This window comes from Saccharomycodes ludwigii, chromosome VII, assembly GCF_020623625.1.
Source record: "Saccharomycodes ludwigii strain NBRC 1722 chromosome VII, whole genome shotgun sequence".
Classification (NCBI taxonomy): Eukaryota; Fungi; Ascomycota; class Saccharomycetes; order Saccharomycodales; family Saccharomycodaceae; genus Saccharomycodes; species Saccharomycodes ludwigii.
Window position 1 is genome coordinate 647697 of NC_060206.1, and position 20863 is coordinate 668559.

At 31.0% G+C, this 20863-nt stretch overlaps 9 protein-coding genes across 9 annotated transcripts; 4 read left to right on the top strand and 5 right to left on the bottom strand.

The window, feature by feature from the left end:
• Positions 1-1576: 1576 nt before the first annotated feature.
• Positions 1577-3412, bottom strand: SCDLUD_005276 (potassium channel family protein; the record flags this gene model as incomplete). Its single annotated transcript, XM_046081204.1, has 1 exon — positions 1577-3412. One exon carries the CDS (start codon positions 3410-3412, stop codon positions 1577-1579), a length of 1836 nt encoding a protein of 611 aa, XP_045932862.1.
• Positions 3413-3945: 533 nt separating this feature from the next.
• SCDLUD_005277 (uncharacterized protein) lies at positions 3946-4353 on the bottom strand (the record flags this gene model as incomplete). The annotated part of the gene is made up of 1 exon (XM_046076954.1): positions 3946-4353. The coding sequence occupies one exon, from the start codon at positions 4351-4353 to the stop codon at positions 3946-3948; it is 408 nt and encodes a 135-aa protein (XP_045932863.1).
• A 261-nt stretch (positions 4354-4614) lies between these two features.
• KHA1 (Kha1p) lies at positions 4615-6837 on the top strand (the record flags this gene model as incomplete). The annotated part of the gene is made up of 1 exon (XM_046081639.1): positions 4615-6837. The coding sequence occupies one exon, from the start codon at positions 4615-4617 to the stop codon at positions 6835-6837; it is 2223 nt and encodes a 740-aa protein (XP_045932864.1).
• A 791-nt stretch (positions 6838-7628) lies between these two features.
• SCDLUD_005279 (FluC/FEX family fluoride channel) lies at positions 7629-8804 on the bottom strand (the record flags this gene model as incomplete). Its single annotated transcript, XM_046081206.1, has 1 exon — positions 7629-8804. One exon carries the CDS (start codon positions 8802-8804, stop codon positions 7629-7631), a length of 1176 nt encoding a protein of 391 aa, XP_045932865.1.
• A 610-nt stretch (positions 8805-9414) lies between these two features.
• Positions 9415-10200, bottom strand: SCDLUD_005280 (uncharacterized protein; the record flags this gene model as incomplete). The annotated part of the gene is made up of 1 exon (XM_046081207.1): positions 9415-10200. The coding sequence occupies one exon, from the start codon at positions 10198-10200 to the stop codon at positions 9415-9417; it is 786 nt and encodes a 261-aa protein (XP_045932866.1).
• Positions 10201-10908: 708 nt separating this feature from the next.
• Positions 10909-12402, top strand: NEM1 (Nem1-Spo7 phosphatase catalytic subunit NEM1; the record flags this gene model as incomplete). Its single annotated transcript, XM_046081208.1, has 1 exon — positions 10909-12402. The coding sequence occupies one exon, from the start codon at positions 10909-10911 to the stop codon at positions 12400-12402; it is 1494 nt and encodes a 497-aa protein (XP_045932867.1).
• Positions 12403-12740: 338 nt separating this feature from the next.
• On the bottom strand, positions 12741-14708 carry MAE1 (malate dehydrogenase (oxaloacetate-decarboxylating); the record flags this gene model as incomplete). Its single annotated transcript, XM_046081209.1, has 1 exon — positions 12741-14708. The coding sequence occupies one exon, from the start codon at positions 14706-14708 to the stop codon at positions 12741-12743; it is 1968 nt and encodes a 655-aa protein (XP_045932868.1).
• A 935-nt stretch (positions 14709-15643) lies between these two features.
• PRP16 (DEAH-box RNA helicase PRP16) lies at positions 15644-19186 on the top strand (the record flags this gene model as incomplete). Its single annotated transcript, XM_046081210.1, has 1 exon — positions 15644-19186. The coding sequence occupies one exon, from the start codon at positions 15644-15646 to the stop codon at positions 19184-19186; it is 3543 nt and encodes a 1180-aa protein (XP_045932869.1).
• A 248-nt stretch (positions 19187-19434) lies between these two features.
• Positions 19435-20493, top strand: OMA1 (metalloendopeptidase; the record flags this gene model as incomplete). The annotated part of the gene is made up of 1 exon (XM_046081211.1): positions 19435-20493. One exon carries the CDS (start codon positions 19435-19437, stop codon positions 20491-20493), a length of 1059 nt encoding a protein of 352 aa, XP_045932870.1.
• Positions 20494-20863: the final 370 nt, after the last annotated feature.

Sequence of the window (20863 nt, forward strand, 5' to 3'; positions counted from 1 at the left end):
TAAAAATATAGAGATAAACTTTTTTTTTTTTTTTTTTGGTCATTTATTTAAAATAATGTTACATAAAACAATTTGGCAAGTTCATGTTATGAGCTCAAATAAGATTATTAATATTTCAACTTGTACTACCCAAAAGTTCAAAATATCTCACCATAATAGACTTACAATTTTTTACATTATACTTTCATTTTTCTTGGTTAACAATGTTTTTACTAGATATAGCATATTTTCTAATAAGACGATTATCAACCTACGTCTCAAATACATATGTTACAGGTGTTATAAGTAAAACTTATCACTTCCCAATATCATTAAATTTTTATCGTTCCATGTTTTCAAAATAAATCAGGTTCATCAACTAGTGTGCTTGCAATATACGTAATCAACCCACTTTTGAAAAACAATGGAATCTTAGGGAAAGGTTTCGTAAGATTTTTTTTTTTTTTTTTTTTTTCTTTTTCCTATTTAAAAACTTTAGTTATTTCGATCGATGATATCATGAAATTTCATTCAAAGATATTTAGACAAAAAAAAAAAAAAAAAAGACAATAGCCTATAAACAAATTAACCAAGGTTAAATAGGGAATGTTTTTAGTATTAAAATAGTTTTCAGTTTAGGTTTATTTTATAACTTATAACAAAATAATTACTAAAATGCACCCTAATCAATTAATATCTGATTACCATATTTTTTTTTTTTTGTATTTAATGTTTCATTCTTTATAATCCCACTACCAAACACACACTCTCTGAAATTTATGCAAATGAATAATATTCATCAAATTGAAAGCATTATTAAAAATATTCGTAGTTATGCTTTATATTATCCTTGGTCTTTCTTTTTAATTTTATTGCCTGTCGAAAAACATTTTTTCTTACTTGCTAATTTATCCAAGCTGTAATACTCACTTTGATATTACTTGTGTTAAAAACATCAAGCTAATTTGAAAATAGAAGAACTTATCGCAACATTCACCCTATATGATTAGTTTCAATGGTTTTTAGAGTCTTTTTTTTTTTTTTTTTTTAGTTTTCTCAAAAACAGTGATCTTTAATTACCCCGATTTATACCGCTTTAGAAAAAGTTAAGCATCATATTCATCATTAATAACAAAGCTCTTTTTTTTTCTCAGTGATAAAACTATTAACCTACCTGTTATCCCAAATGTATTGATATTTTGTTGAAATCCTTTCAAAAAATATCTCAAATGTTAATTTTATTCAAACTTGGACTTTAATCCACATTATTCACATAATGCGAGAGTTAATTGTGACGTTTTTATTGAAAAAAAAAAAAAATAAAAAATTAGAAAAAAAAAAAAAAAAAAAAAAAAAAAAAGTTGCCGAATTATTAATAGTCGAAAAACGCAGTATCTTTTTATACGGAAAATATAATTAATACAAAGAGGAAAAAACAAAAAAAAAAATATCGTCATCGTCACAGTTATTCAAAGCATGTGGCCTACACTTTTAATTCCCGTTATATAACAACCCAACACATTAATACAACAAATAATCCGACCTTTTTTTTTTTTTTAATTCAATTTTGAAGAACATTGACATTATCAAACATATATCATTCATGTCTTTTGGGAATTGAAGGTGCTCTATTCGTAGCCCTCAAAATTATATTATCCACTTCCTGTTCTAATGAACTCGTTAGTTGTAGCAACGCAAATCTTGATTCATTCATCGGATATCTCAAGGGAGAATATTCTGATAACCAAAAATTGTTTATATTTAAAAACTGGAGTTTGACATCCTGCAATAAAGAATATAGATAAACCCATTCTTCAAATTTTAATTTATACTTATGATTTTCATATGATAATACAGAATAAATTTTCTGCAACAGGATAATTTGTTTTATTTTGAAATGAATCTGTTCGTCTGTTAAGACATCTCCAACTTGTCCAAGCCCTTGGGAACTAAGATAATGTAAAGTCTCTTCTGCCTGGTGCGTTTCCACGTCTTGATCGTAGACTTCATCTTCAATTTCCTTTTTTTGTTCTTCTTCACGACATTCTATTCTGAAATCCTGCTGTATTGTCTCACTCCTTATATGCTTATAAAAAATTATGCGTTTCAACATTCTAAAAATGAAAAACAAACCCCATCTAAGTTTAGTGTCGCAAAATTTAATGACTGGAGTTCCGATATCAAAAAGAAAGTCACCAACAGTGGAAATCAATGCAGTCATCAATGGAACAGCTGCTAAAGCCCAAATAACCCAGAATGCCCTCCCAGCAGAAGACTTTGCTGCAAAATCACCATAACCGATAGTAATAAAACAAAGAAAGCAGAAATACATTGCATCAAAATAATCCCAACTTTCAGTAAACTTGAAAACCAAAGCACCGACAAGCCAAAATGAAATAAAAACGAAAAGTGTTATAACCAAGACGATCATTTTAGTTCTCTTACGAACCTTACTTTGTAATTGTCTCATCAATCTGAATTGCTCTATACTTTCATAATTGCTGATCAGGCTTTTATCATATGGCGATTTTTTTCCTTTCAATTGATATTCTTTTAAATTTTTTATTCTTTCTCTTTCCAATTTATGGAAAGCAATAATAGAACTGGCAGAATTCTTAATAATGCTTAATGTCGTTGCTATAATTAGACAAACTAAAATAACACCAATTAACGAAAAAAATAGACACATAATTTTTCCAGCAACATTATGGGGGACAAAATCGCCTATTCCAACAGTTAATACGGAAGCTGTTTCATAGTATAGAGCAACACCATATGAAATATCCAATAAGCCTGAAAACATACCTGCGCCCCATATGAACCAAATAGATAAGCAAAAGGTGTAAACCATTACTGCTCTTTCGTTGTCGGTTAAATTAAACTCTGGTGGATAAAATTTTTTGAAATAACCCAAAAAATGCACTGATAAGGTTAGTGTACAACAAAAATATAAAATTACAGTAAATACAGCATACCAAAAGCCTATTGCTCTGTGGTACAATCCGTGTTTATATTCAATCTTACTGCATACTATAACATCAATTAATAATAAAACAGATGCTAAAGTCCAACCAATTATGTTGAATAACTGGGATCGAAGATAGGTGATTTTCTTAGAAAAATGCATCAATAGAATAATGTTTGAGATATAGCCTACAATTAAAGAAATAATGTTGATTACAAAAATACCGCGTGGATCAGAAAGCTCTTTGCCAGTGGAAGTCATTCTCCATTTATTAACAACACAAGCAATTGACAACATATTCGCAATAGGACCAGTGACAGCAGTAATGACTGGGAAATAGCATGATATGCCGAACCAAAAAAGAAATTCTCTTGAATCTGGATCTAAATTGATTAACACTATTTTATGATGATTAAACTTTAATGTCCTTGAATCAAACCTCCATGGCCCAAAATCAGTATAACGCATGTATACCTGAGAAATAGACACTACAATGTTTGATTATTCCTATTGTTTTAATATATGAAATTATATTTTCTAAAAAGCAATTTATGGGAAGATATAGTTATTTATACGTTAGAATATAAAATAAAATGGAGTTTATGTTTACCTTTAGTTTTAATTTCTCATTCCTTTTTTTTTTCCCAGTTGATTACATTTCAAGTTTCTATGATGTGGAATTTATAATTTTTTTGGATTATGTTATTATTTTAGAATAACGAAAAAAAAACCATGAACTGTTCATTGCATTTGTTATATTTTATTGATATTAAAATAAAGTTTTTATTTTATTAGTTCGCTTAGATTATTATGATAAAACGAAGGGGCAAAAAAAAATTGTATGCTTTAAACGACAATGACGAAATTGTTTTATTTTCCATTCTGGTGGTATATTTCGTATCGAGTGATGATGTAATGTCTGTTTTTAACGTTGTAGATAAAAGCACGTGTTTTTTTATTTTTTTATTTTTTTATTTTTTCTTTTTTTTTGCCGGCATTTTTTAATAATGAAGAAAAAAAAACCGGAAAATATTTCGGATAACGATAACAACAGTAGCCAACTTCCACCTGGCAAGGCCGGCCAACGGATTGAAAAAGAACGCAAAATAAAAACAAAAAAAAAAAAAAAATAAAATAAAAAACGACAAACAATGGGAGAAGAAAGAATAACAAACTAAGTAATCCCACATTATAATGACGCCGTCAACTTTTGCTAAAATACAACAATTGACAATCAAAATAAGTTTATGGCTATTCTGAAAAGCAATAAATAACACACTATGTTCATTTCTATCCCTATAAAAATTCTCTGAACAGAGAGACCCACCTTCATTTTCTAGATCTAAATTTTTTGGAATAAGTTTACACTGGAATAATATGGATGGTATGGTTTCAGGTTGTAACCTCATTCATCTATGATTCCTCAATGCCTATAACTATTTGCACTTTAGTCAACATCCCTTTTGCGAAAATAAGACAACCAAGGGTTATATCAGAAGTCATAGCAGGCGTGATTTTGGGACCCACGGTTTTGGGACAGATACCACATTTCACATCAACTGTTTTCCCCACAGCTTCCATTTCTGGATTAAATTTAACTGCAAATCTCGGTATCATCCTATTTATGTTTTTCTTGGGCTTGGAAGTTGACATTGAATTTATAAAGAAAAATGTCAGGCCCAGCTATTACCATTGGACTAACCAGTTTGGCTGTTCCATTTGGATGCGGGTGCGCATTAGCAGTGCCACTTTTCAGTAATTACGGTAAATTAGAAGGTGAAACTCAAGTTAAATTTTCCGTTTTCATGGTTTTTATCGCTGTATCTATTAGTGTTACTGCTTTCCCAGTTCTTTGTCGTATTTTAACTGCTTTACGCTTGATTAAGGAGCGTGTTGGTATCGTGACATTGGCTGCTGGTATAACAAACGATGTTTTAGGCTGGATCTTATTGGCATTGAGTGTTATTTTATCAAATTCCCAGTCCAATCCAGTCAATACAGTTTATATTCTACTATGTACAATCGGATGGTTTTTTCTTTGTGTTTACCCATTAAAATACATTTTAAAAAAAATACTAAACAGAATGGATGAATTGCAAAAAAAACAACCTTCAACCATTGCAACAGTTATTATTTTACTTATCCTTTTTGTTTCAGCATATTTTACTGATATTATAGGAGTGCATCCTATTTTTGGAGGTTTTATTGCTGGCTTAGTCATCCCACGTGAAAATGATTATTCAATTAAACTTATTGAAAGGATGGAAGATATTCCAAATATTATTTTGATCCCCATTTATTTTGCAGTCGCAGGGTTAAATGTTAATTTGACATTGTTGAACGAAAAAAGAGATTGGGGATTTATATTTGCTTCAATTGGTGTTGCACTAGCATCAAAAATCATATCAAGCTCAGTCATGGCGAAATTAAATGGCTTACGTTGGAGAGAATCTTTTGCAGTTGGCATCTTAATGTCTTGTAAGGGTATTGTGGAAATAGTTGTTTTAACTACTGGGTTAAATGCAGGTATTATTTCCAAAAAAATTTATGCCATGTTTATACTAATGGCTTTGGTGTCCACTTTTATCACCACGCCCATGACCATATGGCAATATCCAAACTCTTACAGAGAGAAATTAATTAAAGAACAAAAAGATGCTGAAAACAAGGGAGAGGGAATATCTGAAGTTGAAAATGAGGGTACCGTTACTACCAATATAGAAACTTATGACTTAGATACAATGAGTGCTAAAGAGTCACTTTTAGCCCCTGTACTTACTGAAAATTTGAATAGTAGCAGATTTATGAGCCTAGATGACTTATCTCAATTCCATTTTACAAACATTATATGTGTAATAGAAAATAAAGACTCTATATCTTGTGTTTTATCGTTATTAAATTACATGTTATTCAATGGAGGTATGAAAAAAACAAATACAATTGCAAATGAACATAGACCACACAGAAATCTGAGGAATAGACTGAAAAAATACATTGGTCATACAACTTCTTCAACATTGCAGGCTATGAAGAAGGGTGACAAGAGGTCTAGAATTGATGATGCTTCTAACTGTGATGGCGATAATTTTGAAGTTAACATAAATACAATTGATAGAGCACCAACAGGTGTGAATGGCGACTGTATTGTTTTGGATGAGAAAGTTTCTTTAAGATTAGTACACCTAAGGAGATTGACAGAGCGTACGGCTGATTTGCTTTATAGTTCCTCGATGCATAATAGCAAGACATTTAATTTTGATTCTAGCAATGACTCATTGTTTCAAATATTTAACATTTTTTTGGAATTAAATCAAGTTCCATTTAGGTCTGATGTAATTTTTTCCACCGTGTCTGAAAAGGCAAGCAATATTATTTCCATAAAAACATTACACACTGACTTTGTACTAATACCGCTACAAGGCATAAGGGACAATTCTTATCGGGTTTCCGAAATGTTTACTGATGAAGTATCTGACAACGAAGCTGTTTTTTCCCATTTGACCAACATTAACGAATTACCTGTTAATTATTTTCAGGTTTTAGCGAAAGGTATGACATCCAACTTGGGGATATTAATTCACAACTCCAGAAACAAATTTGAAAGGCCAACATTAAATAAAAGATATTTTTATTTGTTATTGCCAAATGCCAATTTTTCATCAACAGATTATTTGTCTATATATGTTTTCATTTTATTATGTTATAATTCCAGTAACAAGAATGCAGATAGTTTAAAATTTAGTATTTTCATTAACAAAGATAACGCAGGATTTGAGGAAGATTTGTATCAAGCCTATGGCCAAGAAGCTTGGTTTCAATCCACTGACATTACTGTTGTGCAGATAGATGCGAAGGATGCGGTTACAAGCCGTGATTATGATAAAAACAAATAAGCCATTTATTGCACTAGTAATGGAAAAAGGCCTGGTAAACCTAACTGGCCACTATAACTTAGGCACGTGACAGATCTTTTCCGATTCCATTTTCAAATAATGATTTCGTGTAAAACGATTAAAATTTTTACAAGCGATTTGTTAGTTAAATTTCATTAAGTGATACCCGGACACAGATTGCTTTTTTTCAGATGGAATATTCGTATTAAAGTTTTGTTTTATGTCTTATTGGAGATTGCTATACATTTAGTGATTGGCAAGGTGTTTTTACTGTTATCATTGGATTATGCGATCATTATTTCTTGTTTTCTTTTATCATCTTCTAGCCTTATTTTCTTTTGTAGACCAAACCATGTTTTTATATAGTTCATTTATTATCTCAGTGCTTTATGTTTGTTATAGAGCTTCCACGTGCTTTAAAGTAGGTCCGCATTATGTACGATGAGTGTGTACCTAAACGATTTTACCAACTTTGTTAACTTTTTTATATATCAGATGAGTAAATTTGCAAGAGTAGATACATATATTAATTTGCTGGTATTTGATCTACACCTAGGAGTAGAAAGGGATCACTTCCCACTAATTATGAAATAAATAAATAAAAAAAAAAAAAAAAGAAAAAAAAAAAAAAAAAAACAGAAAATTTATTCTTTTATCTGAATCAATGACAAACTTAAAACATCATACATTATATTGTGCTGAAAACATTCATAGAGTTTTTATCAACAAACTTTCTCGTTTGTTGCTTTATTTGTACTAACAAAGAATTGACTAGCTAAAGCAAAATAGACTCAGTTCAATCCAACAGTCCATTTATACGAACCTAAAATAATAATGAATAGACTGTATGATGTAAATATAGTAATGAAATAGTAAATCAGTACAAATGTTAATTTAATCTTTCTTCCCTCAGCCATAAAAGTGCTCATTGTACTCAGTCCACCACAAAACCCACTAGAAAGCCCTTTTAAAACAAGACGTCCATTTTTAGAGTGGACTATATTTTTACGGGATGTTAATACCAGATCCAGGACAGCAACTATTAGGCTAGCAAACTGGTTTGCTATAAAAGTGCCCCATGGAATAGTAAACTTTGGATTTATCTTGGATAGGTAAAACCTTAAATATGCTCCAAATATACTGAAAAGGCTACCAACCAAAAATTCTCTGGAAAAATTGGAGTAAACCCCACTTAGTACAATCATTACAATTGTTATAGGGATTCCCAAAGTATAAGTTAGTGGATAAACATGTTTATTCAAAAATGAAATCATTGTCTTACTTGTCAGATATTCCTCGGAAAACCTAGTACCTATTAACAGAGATCCCATAGATGAGGTTAATTCCACAACTATAACCGATAAAAACTCCATAATACCATATGCTCTGTTCGGATAGTAAGTAGTTGAGGTGGAATGATCGAAAAGTTCACTTATCATTGTAGAATATGAGGAGAAAGTACCACAGTACCCTGTAGTTACTGGGACATGTAACTCACCCAGATTAATTATTTGACAAATGCCCATCAGAAAGCATGCTGGGATGTTACTCCATAAAATAGTACCAGAAGAAACGTAACTTGGGGAGTATGATGCTGACAATTTGCTTATCCAATACCTTGTATGATATCCTAAAATAACAAATGTTAAAAAAGACAAATGGAATTTTATCTCCTTATTGATAAACGATGTTTTAGCGTGAATGCTACTTTTAACTGTAGCTAATTTAGTGAGATTGTTGGCGTCATCAGGATTTAACTCATAATTTGTATTTTCATCACTTAGAGTGTTGTTATCAGTTTGAGGGCCTCCATTTTTTTTCCCTAGTGATACATCTTTATTTATTTCACCCTCATCTGCTCTGTCCCTGTTTACTTTTTCTTTATCTACCCCTTCATTTCCATTATGTCTGCTTTCAGAAGTAACCTGACTAGATACGGATAAAGAAGATGAATTGCTTGTACTCATAATACAACTTGCTATGTTATATGTTATTTATCGATGGTTTTTCTGTTAATGAAAAGCTTTTTATTTACTTGCGTATAATAATCAAAGCCGAAGCTATTTAAAAAAAAAAAAAAAAAAAAAAAAAAAATTTTTTTAGATGATTTTGTATAAAAGTTGATATTTCAATACTTTCAGAGAAAATGACTATTATTTAAACATATTAAAATGGAATAAATTTTGATCAAATTGAAGATAGTAAAAATTTGAAGATGATTCTCATTTTTAATAGGAAGCTTGCAACCAACACAGATGTCACTTTAATTTTTTTTCTTTTTTTTTTTTTTTTTTTAGGCTATCTTAAATTCAATAATCTTAAAAGATATATCTCAATACTACTTTTATTTTCTGAAAAAGAAAAAAGAAAAGAATAGAGTCAATTTCTTTATTGTTCAATTCTTTATTAGATATTAATGCGTTCCTTTCACTTAAATTCCCTCATACACATTTACAAATGGACATAAAAGTATCTGAAACAAAGCCAAAAAGAATACAATAATATGTCTTAGTTGCTTATATTATCACAAAAAAAGAATTATATGAATAGAAAAAAAAAATTTTTTTTAAACCTATTTTATATGGAATGCTTTAATATAAAGTAGATAGGTTGATCATCATCAGGATAACATTCTTTTTCCTCTTCTGCAATTTTAATAAACCCACATTTGTTATAATAAAAATGTAATGCTTTATGATTGGTACTAAAGCATGTTAGCTGTATACTCTTGTTATTAGAACGACCATCAACACCGGTATAATCCTTTAAAACATTAGTTAACCAGTTTAGTATAATCGAAGAACCATAGCCTAAGCTTTGGAAATTTTTAGATATTTGTAATTCATACAGATAAATAATTTTTGGTATTTCTCCAGTACTACGTGTATAATGGCGGCGATGGGTATTGGCACCTGCAATATCAGTGCCGCTGTAATCCTCGTCTGTTAATAAAAAAGAACAATAAAAAGCTAGTGAATTATTACTCTCGGTTTTATTATTACCGTCACCATCACAATTATAATAATAAGATACATATATTAGCCCATTGGTCTGTGTCATTTCGTCAATTTTATAATCTATCCATTTTCTATCACAGTCATTATGTTGTTCAGCTTTTATCCCATACATTCTATCTCCTAATTTATCATAGTATTCTGAACCTAGGTTTTCAATTAATAGATTTAACTGTTTTGTTATATTGGGAGTAATTATATGGTGCTTTTTATTAACAGGTGTGGATGTATTTATGCACTGAATATCTCTATGCAAAGTCTTGGCTATACAATTATCATTATTATTTAACTGTTCTGGGAAATGCTTGTAGACCAAAGGTAATAATTCAGATGCAGGATAGTCTACCATTATTTCTGTATTTTTGTTTTGAAGAATGGCAATGCAATTTCAAATGAGCTCTTCCATCGATTTTAAGTTAAACCAGAAGACAGAAAAAGGAAAAGGAAGATTGAATAATTTTTTAATGTTTAAATTTTAAAACAAAAATTATAAGGAAAATGGACCGACAGTTTGCATAAATACGGACAAGCGGATAAACAGAAGATGGGAAACTAAAATGTTATTCGGATGTTACGGACAATGCACGTATGCGGACTCGTATATTTTCATTTTTATTTTTTTTTTTATTTTTATTTTTTTTTTCAACAAAAAAAAAAAGAAGCACATTTTCCCCTTTAAAACCAAGCCAAAAAAAAATAAAAAATAAAGAGAGCAATTTCTGTTTATACGCTTAACGACATTTTAATGCAGTAAATCTCAAAAGTATTTAAAATGCAAAGAAACTCGTAATTAAAACGAGAGCTGAAAAAGAAAGAAAGGAAAAAAAAAAACTTCTGTCTTTAAAAAGATCCAATTCATTTCCCTTTTCTTTCAATTCAATTTGTCCTTTCACCAACAGATAAGCCACCCCTCCCTGCTTAAAGAAAAAGAAAAAATAAATAATAAAAAATAAAAGGTAAAAAGATTAAAAATTTATGGTTGCTTGATATAATAATTACACAACAGTAGTCGGAAGAAACAGAAAAATTAAATTAAATTAAAAAAAAAAAAAAAAAAATGAATGCCATAAGTCTTATAACAAACTATATTCCTAATATACCACCAATAAAACAAAATAACAACAAAAATAATGATAATAGCACACTCAAAGAGCAAAACGATATAACTAATATTGATTTACACAGCGATAATAATGCAAATGATGATAACAAGTTCACTCATGAATCAACTAAAAAGGAAATTGATAGCCAGGCGAATTTGGTAAAACCACAAAGTGGCACTACAAATAATGACAATACTGCTACCGGATTTAACCCACTTCCAAACAAATGCATTGTCGATCAAAAAATTAATACCTGCACAGATCAAGAATATCAAGGACAAAATGAAATAATTAAGAAGGGAGAGAGCACTCCTTTACTTCTAGCAAAAACACAAATGAAAAAAAATGATACAGATTTCGACCCTAAAAAAACAAAAAAAATTGTAATTATTTGGAAAATTATAATATTTCTGCCCAATCTATTGATTTTAAAACCGGTTCTTTTTATTTGGTTTATTATAACTTTCCCAATAACCATTTTTGAAAAGCCCAACATTTCTAATAATGAAGTCCCCGCATTATCATCTACTACTACTACTAATACTACTACACTTAATAATGATAAAGACATTGCTAATAATGATAATACGAGTAATACAAACAATAATATTACAATAACACTTGCATCTAAAGCTGATAATGTGATTAACTCTACATTTCCAATTATAGAAGAGAATTTGAGTAAAAACAGTTCGATAACGCTAGAAAAAGATACCAATAAAAGTGCAAATAATAGCATGAATGAAACAAAAAATTCAATATACAGTAAGAAATTTGGAAGATTTTTCTTTCCAAAAAAGCTAATACCGAATTCGATAATAAATAACAGTAGAAAAAAAAAGACCCTAATATTGGATTTGGATGAAACTTTAATTCATTCAATGTCAAGAACAACGTCATCGCCAAATATTTTAAACAACAGCCAGCAGGCACAAGTAATTGAAGTACAACTAAAGCTTCCTTCGTCTCCGAGTGGTACCAGTCGAAACACAATCGCTAATTCTAAAATGATATCTACATTGTATTATGTCCTAAAAAGACCATACTGTGATTTATTTTTGAATAAAGTTAGCGCCTGGTACAACGTGGTTATTTTTACTGCGTCAATTAAAGAGTATGCTGACCCGGTGATAGATTGGTTGGAGAGCAGCACCAAGGTGCGAATTGCTAAAAGATTATATAGGACTGATTGCTTGCTGAAAGATGGATTAGGTTACGTCAAAGACTTGAATATTTTGAATCAAAGCTTAAATGATATAATCATTATTGATAATAGCCCTATAAGCTATTATCTGCACTTGGACAATGCTGTTCATGTGGAAGGATGGATTAATGATCCAAGTGATACAGATTTATTACAACTATTGCCACTATTAGAGGCCTTGCGCTTCACCACCGATGTTCGTAACATTTTGTGTCTCAAAAATGGAGAAGATGCATTTAATTGAGCTGTACTAATCATGTGTATAAAACAAAATATAGATAAAGTAACACTTAGTGATTATATTATTGGCTACATGATGTTAAGTAATGATATAAAAAAAAAAAAAAAATTAATGTACACATTTATTGACTTTGCTATAATGACAATATAATATATTCCTTTTTTTTTTTTTTTTTTTTTTTTTTTTTTTTTAATACTGAATTTAAAGAATTAATAATTTATAGGAATTAGGAAAGTTACCTATAGAAAATGCTGAAATGATACTAAACTGTAATAATGAAACAAATCAAAAAAAAAAAAAAAAAAAAAGGAAAAAATAAAAAAAAATACGTACAAACATGATCACAATTGATGTGTGTGAACAGCTGGATCTAATCTAACTTGGACCATTGGTCTGTAATCCGGATTCCACATTTGTTTCTTAACCCATTCTAGACATTTGTCGAAGTCTCTTGGCACTTTAACAGTGGTGCCTTGAGGAGCACCTGGGACAGGCTCATTTTCAATACGAGCAACACCTTCTTTTAGAGCCTCCAAAATAACAGCAGTAGCAACTTTAGCAGATGTTTCATTGATTTCTTCGATAGTTGGTAATAACCCAGGCTTCGAATTATCTTTCAACAATGGTGACAAGTCAGCCAATTGATCAACAGCAGCACTAATCATCTTATCAGTGATAGAAGAAGCACGACTTAAAACGGCACCTAAACCAATACCAGGGAAAGAAAAACAATTATTATTTTCAGATATTCTATACAACTCACCATTTGGATCAGCAACAGGGTTGAATGGAGAACCTGTAGCAACCAAAGCATCAAAATTAGTCCATTTCATTAAATCTTCTGGGACAGCCTCGTGTAACCTAGTTGGGTTCGATAGAGGGAAAATAATTGGTCTTGGGTTATGTTTATACATTTCTTTGACAACTTGTTCATTGAACGCACCAGCTTGAGTGGAACAACCGATCAAACAAGTTGGATGGACTTTAGATACAACATCAACCAACGATTTGGTATTTATACCTTCCCAATCCTTATCCGGTTTAGCATAAGCCATTTGCTGCGTAGATGAAACATCACCCATACTATCCAAAATCAAACCATGTCTGTCCATAGCAAAAATTCTGGAACGTGCTTCTTCCTCAGTAGCACCGTGTGTAATCATATGGTTAATAACCTGGTTAGCAACACCTTGACCAGCAGAACCACAACCATAAATCAAAACTTTGCTATCCAACAATTCCCTTTTAGTATGTTTTAAAGCAGCAATAAAGGAAGCCATAACTACAGCACCGGTACCTTGAATATCATCGTTAAAACAGGGAATAACGTCTCTATACTTGTCCAAAATAGGCTTAGCGTTCAAAACACCAAAATCTTCAAAATGTAAAACAGCATTGGGGAATCTTTTTTTAACAGACTGAATAAATTTCTCTATAAAATGATCGTACTGTTTGCCTCTAATTCTACTAAATCTGTTACCCATATATAGTTCGTCACGAGCCAATTTCTTATTATTTGTACCAGTGTCCAAGCAAACTGGTAAAACTCTACCTGGATGGATACCACCACAGGTAGTCATCAAACCTAGTTTAGCGATGGCAATACGGACAGAACCACACCCACAATCACCCAAACCTAGAACACCTTCACCATCAGTAACAACAATGTAATCAACATCTTTGTCTTCACCATAGGCTGCCAATCTACGATCAATGGAGTCTGGTTCCGTAATATCTAAAAAGACACCTTCTGGTTTCCTAAACCTATGAGAATAAGCAACAATCGCATCACCCTCAGTAGGGGTATAGATAATAGGGATCATTTCCCTAATATGCCTTTTAACCAATTCAAAATACAAAACTTTGTTTTGAACCCTTAAACTTGTCATGAAATCGTTTTTCCTCAAGGGAGCTTTTAAATCGCAATATTGTTTATAAGCTCTTTCCACTTGTTCTTCCAAAGTGTTTACTTGTGGAGGTAACAGGCCGTCTAGACCAAAAGCTTCTCTTTCTTCTTGTGTAAAAGCAGATCCCTTGTTAAATAGCGGTGAATTTAGTAATTGAAGTCCTGTCAAGGGACATTCGATAACACCATTAGAAGACAACCTTGTAGTTTGAGGAGATGGTGGTAACTGGTTTTTTAAGATCTTGGCAGCCTGTGAACCGACAGGTTTTTTCAAATATTTAGATTCTTTAGAAATAGCACCAAAATCATTATCCCTTGTTGTATGAATTGGGGTGTAAAATCTGATAGATGAAACACAAGTTTTAGTGCTACAGCCCTTTAGAGAAGTAAATGTTTTTAACATTTCTGCTTGTGATTTATTTTATTTTATTTTATTTTTTTCTCGAATATATGAGCTTTTTACAAAAACAAAAACAACTATTTAATTAAAATTGTAACCTAATAATTATTCACCTTTTTTGTCCGTTAAATGAATATATATGTCTTTTGTTTTTTTTTTTTTTTTATTTTTTTTTCTTTGAATATTGAATAGTTTGTGTTGGTGATAACGATGAGAGACAAGACCAGTTTGTTTGTATTTTTCTTTTTCTTTTTCTTTTTCTTTTTCTTTTTCTTTCTTTTCTTTGCTTTATAGAATTAAATATTGTTCAAAAATGAGTTGTTTATATATCCCAACTTCGAAGAGCATGAAAATGTTTTAAATGGTACAAATTTTCTCTTTTCTTTTCTTCGTTTTTTTTTTTTTCATTTTTGCCCAAAATTAACACTTTCCACATTAATCGCGTACAGCAAATGATTTATTGCAATTTGCAGCACTTTTTTTTCATTAAAATTTTTGGGCGTTAATGGCCAAGAAATAGCATTAATCCGATATAATCCGATACTTTCCGGGATGTTTTTAATTTTTTTTGTGGAATGCAAGCTTTCAAATTCGTGCAGGCTGTTTTTACCCGTACGATTCCGCTCTCCTTTTTCCTTCTTTTTTTTCCGATAACCTCCGCTGCGAAATGCGTTTATTTTTTTAATTTTTTTTTTTTAGTAAGCCGAAAATCGGAATTTATCTGCTAGCGGTCTATGTTATTCTATCCGGGTAAATAACAACTGTCTGGGTAACCCATCCTATCAATATCTAAGCTGTTTTAACCGCCTTTGCCTAACAAAAAAATATATAAAAAAAAAAAAGGCTTCATATCTAAAATATAAAAACATACCCAACAGCCTTGGATCACATTGATTGCTGCTTATCCAATATATATCATACAATAAAACAAGAATTACATGCATCAAAGAATTCAAGCATATTTTAAAAGCTATTATAATAATAATAATACTAGTAATTATACCAAAAATAAAAATGGCGATCTTGATTTAACTTCAAACTTGTTAAATACTATAGAAAAGATTTATATGAAAAATAAGTTTAATGAACAACAATTTGTAATAACATGTTCTATGCTTAATAGGTATTTGAAAAATGAGCCTAATTTATTGAAAGGTTTATTTCATTACTTAAAAGATTATAAGGAAAGTAGTTCTATTAATAATTTTTCTGAGGGTACCGTTAGCACTACCACTGTCACTGATAATAATAACATTGTTGATATTACTACTACTACTACTACTACTCCATACAGGGAAAATACACAAATATTAAAAAAGAAAAAGGTATTTAAACCATTTGAAACTCATAATAATAAAAACCATATAAACTTACAAAATATTAATTATGCAGATGATGACGATTTATTGTTGTCTGAAATCCAAGATAGTGATAAAACAAAAAAAAAAAAAAAGGAAAAACCGAATTCTTTGTTCAAAAGAAAGTTAAATAAAGATAAAGCCCAACAATTAAAGGAATATACACCTAATCCCACACTGCAAAATAATTCAAATATCACTACAAGGGGTTCACCTACTTTTAGGGAACAAAATACTTTCCTCCCCCACTCCCCTACAACTAATTATAATTTACCAAGTTTACGTAAGAAACAAAGCACAAAACAAGAACCGTTTAATGATGAAATTCTAGCAGAAAGGACACAATATAATAAAGAGGAAGATCTACGAAAAAAAAGTACTTGGTATAATAATGATGCTAGTAATGAAAATGCTGAAAAACAAACTTATAATCATGATGATACCCCTGAAAATGATTTTTTCCAAGAATATCACAATAATAAAAAAGCGATAAAGAGAGAAGAGGGGGATGAACTTATCAAATTAAATCCGATCTCGTTAAAGGAAAGAACAGAATTAATCCCACCATTTTTAACGATTTATAACAATAAGGCTGGAGAGCAGGCAATTGTAGGAACTCTTATAGCATCTAATGTTGAAAATAGTACTGATGCTACTGCTTCCTCATTTACAATTATGCCTCCCAGCAGAGATCCGGACGGGCAATTTACCAAGAATGCTAAATTGGGTAGCCATTCATTAATGTTGAGGAAAAAATTGAAGGACCAAAAGACTGTTATAGACAATAAAAATGCCAACGAAACCATGTCCAACGTTGTAAATAACAATAACCAAAACAAAAGAAATGAAAATACTATTTCCGAGCCACATGCTTCAAAAAATGAAGAACAAAAAGAGTTAATAGAAGAAAGTTATGAAGACATCCAAAATAAAAGAAAGCAATTACCGGCTTACAAATGTGGGAATGAGATATTAAATATAGTTCGAGAAAACCAAGTGGTTGTTATTGTAGGTGAAACTGGTTCTGGTAAGACTACACAGTTACCGCAAATTTTAAGTAAGGAATATGGCAAAAAAATTGGCATTACACAACCACGACGCGTTGCTGCTTTGAGTGTTGCCACTAGAGTGGCACAAGAAATGAATGTTGAATTAGGTACTTTAGTTGGATATACCATTAGGTTTGAGGATAAAACTACAAAAGACACACGAATTAAATATATGACAGATGGTATTTTGTTAAGAGAAACTTTAAAAGATTCGATGCTATATGAGTATGACTGTATTATTATGGATGAAGCACACGAAAGGACATTGAACACCGATGTATTATTAGGTTTTTTTAAAAATTTATTGGCAAAAAGAAGAGATATTAAATTAATTATTACCTCTGCCACGATGAATGCTTCCAAATTTGTCCAGTTTTTCCCCAATGCGCCTAACTATATTATACCGGGCAGGACCTTCCCCGTTACAAATATTTATACTAGATTCCCTGTTTCAGATTATTTAGAAAGTGCCATCCAACAATGTGTTAAGATACACATGTCAACTCCATTAAACGAGGATATTTTAATTTTTATGACGGGCCAAGAAGACGTTGAAATGGCTTGTGGCATGTTGATGGAAAAATTGATTGCTGTTTATTCTTCCAAATACCAAGAGGATCCCGATAAATTACAAAATGAAATTTGTATTTTCCCATTTTATTCCACGCTACCCCAAGATTCACAGAAGCAGGTATTCAAACCACTAAACAGCACTAATAAAAGAAAAGTCATTGTGTCAACGAATATTGCAGAAACTTCTTTGACTATAGATGGAATAAAACATGTAATTGATTGTGGATATTCAAAACTAAAAGTGTACAACCCAAGAATTGGTTTAGATAGTCTACAAATAACGCCTATCTCACAGGCAAATGCACAACAACGATCTGGTAGGGCTGGAAGAACAGGCCCAGGTACCTGTTACAGATTATATACAGAATCCACTTTTTTATTTGAAATGTATAAGGAGACCATACCGGAAATACAAAGAACTAATTTGAGTAACGTTTTATTAATGTTGAAATCTTTGGGTGTGCAAGATGTTTTATCCTTTCCCTTTATTGATCCACCGCCTAAAGTCACTTTAATGACATCTTTGTATGAACTATGGAGCATAGGCACTTTGGATAATATGGGTAACTTGACTAAGTTAGGTACCCAAATGGCCAAATTTCCATTGAATCCAAACTTATGCAAAATGTTAATCAATTCTATTGCTTTGGACTGCACTGAAGAGTTGCTAATTATAGTTTCCATGTTATCAATTCCCAATATTTTTTATAGACCTAAAAATGCCGAAGCAGAGGCTGATAAGGAAAGAGCTAGGTTTTATGTAGCTGGTTCAGATCATATAACTTTATTAAATGTGTACTCACAATGGAGAGCCAATAGATATTCTTCACAATGGTGCAAAAAACATTATATTATTTATAGGTCGATGCAAAGAGCTAATGATATTATAGGCCAATTAAGATCGATAATGGATTCAATCGTCAAGGGGAATATGAGAAAGAGTAGAAGGTATAATAGTAATAAAACAAACACAATACTTGGTATACATGACAACAACACTTTTAGTTCTTGGAAAAATGTCAGAAAATGTATTGTAAGTGGTTACTCATATAAAAATATCGGTAAAAGAGTTGGATTAAATAAATATATTTCTTTACAAAATGGTATGCCATTGCAGCTGCACCCAACAAGTTCCTTATTTGGGTTAGGTGATCTACCGCCATATGTTGTATATCATGAATTGTTGTTAACCACCAAAGAGTATATAACTGTGGTTACTGCGGCTGATCCAATTTGGCTAGTTGAATATAATTTATTATTTTTTAATATTAGTTGCACAGACTCGGCTCAACAAGAAATTGCTGAGAATATACAAAAGTTGAAGGAGAAAAAATTGAAAAGATTACAAGATGACAAGGCTATGTTTAATAGCAATGCGATTAAAGAACTGGATGATGATTGGGATGGTTATGGTACTAGCGGCGACAAAAGGAAAGATGTGAGTAATATTATGAGTACCAGAAAATTATTTAAAAGGAGAAGACGTGGTGGAGGATTATAGTATTTTTTTTTTTTTTTTTTTAGTAATTAAAAGTCTTTTATAGAAAGTTTTTTTATATTTTTTTTTTTATCTTTTTTAATTAAATTTCTTTTTTTTTTCATTTTTATTTTTTTGACGATAAATCCCCCCCTTTATGAATTTGCTTTCTTATTTACTTATTTATTTTTTATTAGAATGCTGAGAATAAAAGGCTAGAGAAAGAATATATATATATATATATGCTTATAATAACACAGCATCTATGAAAAATGTTTCGTTTAAGGAATTCTTTATTAAGGAATAAATATAGCTACAGCAGCAACATTTTAAAAAGAACTTTTTTTAATATACCAACAGGAAACGGGAGCAATAATTTGAGACCTGTCTACAATAGATTTGATGGAAGCCATCAACAGGGCAATGGTGACGGTGCAAATTTTACTCAGCTACTATTTGATCCCAGTTCCAGAAAATACTTGGCTATAATTTTTGGAGGTGGTGGACTGTTCTACGTAACACACTTGGACGAAGCACCAGTTTCGCATAGAAAAAGGTTTATTTGGTTACCACGCATATTAGAATTGAAAATAGGAGAGTATACATACAACAGGGTTTTACAGGAAACAGGACAATCATTACTACCAGCTAATCATCCACTAACATTAAAGGTAGAACGGATCTTTCGTAGATTAGTGGATGCTGCTATAAGTGATCCACAAAATGCAAATGTTAGAGATTTAATTAAAGATGTAAACTGGAAGATACATATAGTGAACGATCCAAGAATGCCACCAAATGCTTTTGTATTGCCCGGCGGGAAAGTTTTTGTTTTCAGCAGTATCTTGGGTATTTGTCAAAATGACAATGGGTTAGCAACGGTTTTATCCCATGAGTTTGCACATCAATTGGCAAGGCATACTGCTGAGAACTTGAGTAAACTACCTGTTTATACGCTTATGGGGTTGACACTGTACTCAATAACAGGATCAAGTTATTTTAATAGGTTGATTTTAGATGCAGCTATTAGAATGCCTGCTAGTAGACAGATGGAAACTGAAGCAGATTATATTGGATTAATGATCATGTCTCGTGCATGTTTTGATCCAAGAGAAAGTGTTAATTTATGGAAACGAATGGAAAATTTTGAAAAAACACAAATGAAAGGAGGAATGCCATTGGAATTTCTAAGTACGCATCCTTCAAGTGATCGTAGGATGGAGAATATGAAGGAATGGTTGCCCAAAGCCATTAGTATTTATGAGCAAAGTGATTGTAACGCATTTAGAAATGTATTAACCAGAGGTGGGTTTCCTACCCTTTTCGTATAATTTTATTTGACCGGAGAGATGGATTCTCTATTTGTATATAGAATCGGAAACGTGTATAGCACAATATCCGAGTGAAGGGGGGTTTTGATTGCGAAAGTAACGGACAAGTGCTATGCTATAGTCCGAAGTCCGGGACAGAATTTTTTTTAATTTTTTATTTTGTAGCATCGCTTTATGAATATTCAAAACGTCAAAACAAATTATAATTTAATGCAACTCTTGAACTTATTTTATTTAAAAAAAAAAAAAAAAAGAAAAAGAAAAAAGGAAAAAAGTGATAGAAACAATAAATACACATTGCTGTTTTGTTAGTTTTTAAACATCCATTTGATCGGGAAAATAAAATATAAAAAATAAAAAATAAAAAAAA